The 4,055-nt window shown below is 46.6% G+C and overlaps 1 protein-coding gene across 1 annotated transcript in view; it reads right to left on the bottom strand.

Moving 5' to 3' along the window:
- sptbn5 (spectrin, beta, non-erythrocytic 5) overlaps positions 1–4,055 on the bottom strand; it is a 108,064-nt gene that overhangs the window by 52,910 nt on the left and 51,099 nt on the right. Inside the window, 5 exon segments of the mRNA XM_071201657.1 lie at positions 357–471; positions 1,152–1,273; positions 1,536–1,631; positions 3,213–3,404; positions 3,492–3,647. Of these exon segments, the coding sequence (XP_071057758.1) occupies positions 357–471; positions 1,152–1,273; positions 1,536–1,631; positions 3,213–3,404; positions 3,492–3,647 (681 nt within the window).

Below are 4,055 nucleotides of genomic sequence, written 5' to 3' on the forward strand. Positions count from 1 at the left end.
CATACTCTCTCCAGTACAGGTTAGCTCTGAGTGTTAGCGATGCTTGCTAATGTCAACACAGACTATATTACGTCCAAAACACGTCGCGCATTAGTTCTGATCGCAACGTTTCTGATAGGACCGTGGGTGTAAAGCCCGCCCACATTTCAGACATTACGTCATATCGGCAGCAAATCTGGATCAGCTCCGTTGTTCCCCGTTTTTAGAGATGTGGGTACGGAGGAAAGAGAGAGGGTTTTATTTCCTGACACTTTGTGAGTTCCCTGACACACCGGGGACACAAGTTGATGTATTAAGGACATCAAAAGTGGATTTTGCATGATAGGAGACCTTTAAGCTAGTATGAGATGACTCACCTTCTCGTTGGCTCTGTCTCGAACCTCCTCGAGCTCTCGGATCAGAGCGTGGACCACCAGCGCCCCTTCGAGCTTTTTCTTGTAATTGCTCAGATCTCCGTGAAACTTGCTCCACCTGGAAGAGACGAAAGACAACTTGTAAAACTGATAAAATATGATTTCTATAGCGCCTTTCAAGGGACCCAAGGTCGCTTTACAGGAATAGGGCAAGCACAAACAAACAAAGGTCAGACAGACAAAACAACAGATCGATTTAAGGGCCGAAAGCCTTGATGAACAGATGGGACTTGAGGGTCCTTTGAAGGCGTCCAGTGTGGGGATGTTGCGAATCTCCGCAGGGAGAGCGTTCCAGAGGGTGGGGGCTGCCACGCTGAAGGCTCTGTCCCCGAAGGTTCTCAGTTTGGTGCGGGGGGTGGTGAGCAGGCCAGAGTCTGAAGACCGCAGGTTCCGGGGTGGGGCATGTGGGTGGAGGATGTCTGATAGGTACTGGGGGGCAAGGGCATGGAGGGACTTGTAGGTCAGGAGGAGGACTTTGTAGGTGATGCGGAACTTGACCGGCAACCAGTGGAGGTGGATGAGGGTGAGGGTGGGAGTGATGTGCTGCCACGGCTTTGTGTGTGTGAGGACCCGAGCTGCACAGTTTTGGACATACTGGAGCCTGTCCGGGGTTTTGTTGGGAACCCCGAACAGGACACCATTGCAGTCGTCCAAGCGGGTGGTGACAATGCATGCACCAGGGTCTCGGCAACCGACTCCGAGAGTGACGGTCGGAGTCTGGAAAAAAGCGCGTGTTACCTGTCGTTGAGCTGCTTTCTCCTCTGTCTCACGGTAACCAGTTCTTCTGCACTCTGTCTCTTCTCCAGTCTGTCGGCCAGTCTGTTGATGGCTGTGATGTGAGCGTCGTCTACCGTCACGTCCTATCGATTAAATATACCGTAAGTATCTTTTATGCATCCTACTGTAGTCAGAAACCAAAATCATTAAGTGGAACAAACGCCTTTAATTAAAAATCCCTTCCTTTGGTAAGTATGTATTTTCTTTTCTGATCTTCACCCATTCGTTCTGTACATTTGACTTATTCCATGCAAACACCTGCATCCTTTTCAAATAAAAACATTTAGCACAGTCCACACATAGTGACAGTTTACACCGACATAACGTAAGGCCCTTTTTTCTCACCCCATCTCCAGTTCCCCTGAACTCGCTGAGTTTCTTCAGCAGCTGAACTCCATGTTCGTAATCCTTTCCAACATCTCCGACATTAATCATCACCTCCTGGAAAACAGACGGATTTAGAAGCAGATATTTAACACTATAACACACTCGCAGTGGCGAGCCGTCATCTGAGGGCCTAAGATATTCTACAAAATAATATTTAAAAACATTAAAAAATATATATTTTTAGTTATATTTTTCATTAGTTTTACCAAAATAACTTGATTTAATTGTATTTAAAATAACATTTCCAAAGAAATAAATCCTTCGAATCTGCCTATTCAGTTTCTGTTGGAATGTGAAGGGTTAAATGAAAGAAGCTCGTCTCTGCGAGGTGAAGCTAAGAGCTGATTGGTGGTCCTGCTGTATGTAGCAACTGAACGAGAGAGTAATGTCAAGTGACAGTACAATTGACCAATCATATCTTCCCTCTAAATGGGACAAGTTCCGCCCGCTGTGAAACTTTTCTTGTTTCCATAGCAACAACAACTTCCTGTCAACAGTGTAAACTCGCCTTCAAAATAAAAGCAGGCCAAAGTACACACAAGACGTTACAACTGCAACAAAAGTAACATTGATTGATTGATTGATTGATTGATTGATTGATTGATTGATTGATTGATTGAAACACAATGCAATATCCTTTTCAATTTCAAAGAACACACATGGGGTTATCTACAGGTGTTGTTTTGTGTGGCAGAGGGTCGCTTTCATTGATGCGTTTTGCACCCCGCCCGTTGTTCTGATATTCCGCTGAAGTATACGCTGTGACGTAATAACTTTTTTTTTTTTTCCCAGGGAAGGGGTGGGGTCAGAGGGCCTAGGTATAAAAGTCACGACTCGCCACTGCACACTCATTATAAACACTACCCTCCATTATTCATCAAGCGTCTTTGAGCATTAGGAAAAGCGCTATAAAAATGCAATGTCATCGAGCGGTGCAGGGATGACGTATTCACCCGGAAGTAAGCCGCTGGTTCCCTCCACAGAAAGCAATGGGATTTCTCCGTAGGATTTTGGAAACTAGCTGGAAATAATGTCTGTGGAAAACGAACCTGTTTGATAAATGCACGTTTTGTTTGTACCCTACTTTTATAATGTTCGAATCATAAATCTAATCTCCAGAAGCAAAATGCTAACGCTATAAAGGAGCTACAGCCGAGTCCAGCAGCACGACTTCAACGTCACGCCGACTTCAGATCCATATTCACACACACAGATTCTAAATGGAACGAGTTGAAGTGTTAGTTTGAACACTTTGCAGGAGGCAGGGACTTGCTTTCAAGCAGGACAGAAACTAACTTAGAGGAGTGTTTACGTGTTCGGCGTAATGACGTTCAACGGCCTCCACGACTTCTGTAGTCCTGTTCAGCCACTTGGTAACAACCATCGTTTCTCAGACACGTCCACTCTTCAGAAATCACCAGTGGGGTCACTGCTGATGGTTTAATGTCGTGGAACAAAACGTGATCCGTCTCTTCAATGCGTCTCAACCTCAGACCTTAGTTCAGCTAGTCTCCTAAACCCTACGGAGAGATCCCATTGGCTCTGAGACGAGGGAACAGGAAGTGGAGAAATGCTGACTCACTTCCGGGTTTTAGGACTCGTCACTGCACCACTCTATGATTATTATTGTCCTACCTTGTTTCGGATCCAGGCCTCCACCTCTTCCACTTTCTGCAGGAACTCCAGGAAGTCTCTGTTGTCTTCCAGAGCTTTCCCTCTGCTGGCCAGGGCTTTCTTCAGCTCCTCCCAGTGGAGCTGCAGGGCGGAGGAACTCCTCTTCACCTCCTTAGACCTCGGATGACGAAGAGAAACCAGCTCCTCTCCAGCCTGGAGGTAAAGAAGAAGAAGGATCTCATGGAGTTTCAGATATTTGAAGCCGGTGAAGTCAAACATGTTTTGTAAGAGATGTTGGACCTGCAGCACCGAGCCGATGATCTCCCTGTGAGCGAGGATCTCTGCCTCGAACACCTGGTGTTTCTGCAGAAGCTTCATCTTGGCCTGCAGGTAGCTGAGATCTGCTTTCCCGTCTTCTGCCATCTTCTGCATCCGCTCAGACACCCACTCCTCAGCCTGACACACACACACACACACACACCACACACACCACACACACACACACACACACACCCACCACACACACACACACCACACACACACCACACACACACACACACCACACACACCACACACACACACAGTAAAGGGTTAATGGACTGCCTTTGTAAAGTACACATGGAAGTATATGAAAAAGTTTCTGGTTTACAAAGGAGATGTTTGTCTCGATGCAATATGGAAAAACTTTATTGTCACCATGAGGACATTTGCTTTTAGACGTGCCTTGTTCCTTTGCCTAAGACACTGGCCGTTTCTCAATCTCGAGGATACTGGCTTCCAAGCCAATATTTCAAGGACGCTACGTCATCGAGTGCCGCCGCAGGACTGTTCCAATCTCCAGCATGCTTGGAATTCCACCGAGGC

Source organism: Pseudochaenichthys georgianus, chromosome 22, assembly GCF_902827115.2.
Source record: "Pseudochaenichthys georgianus chromosome 22, fPseGeo1.2, whole genome shotgun sequence".
NCBI lineage: Eukaryota > Metazoa > Chordata > Actinopteri > Perciformes > Channichthyidae > Pseudochaenichthys > Pseudochaenichthys georgianus.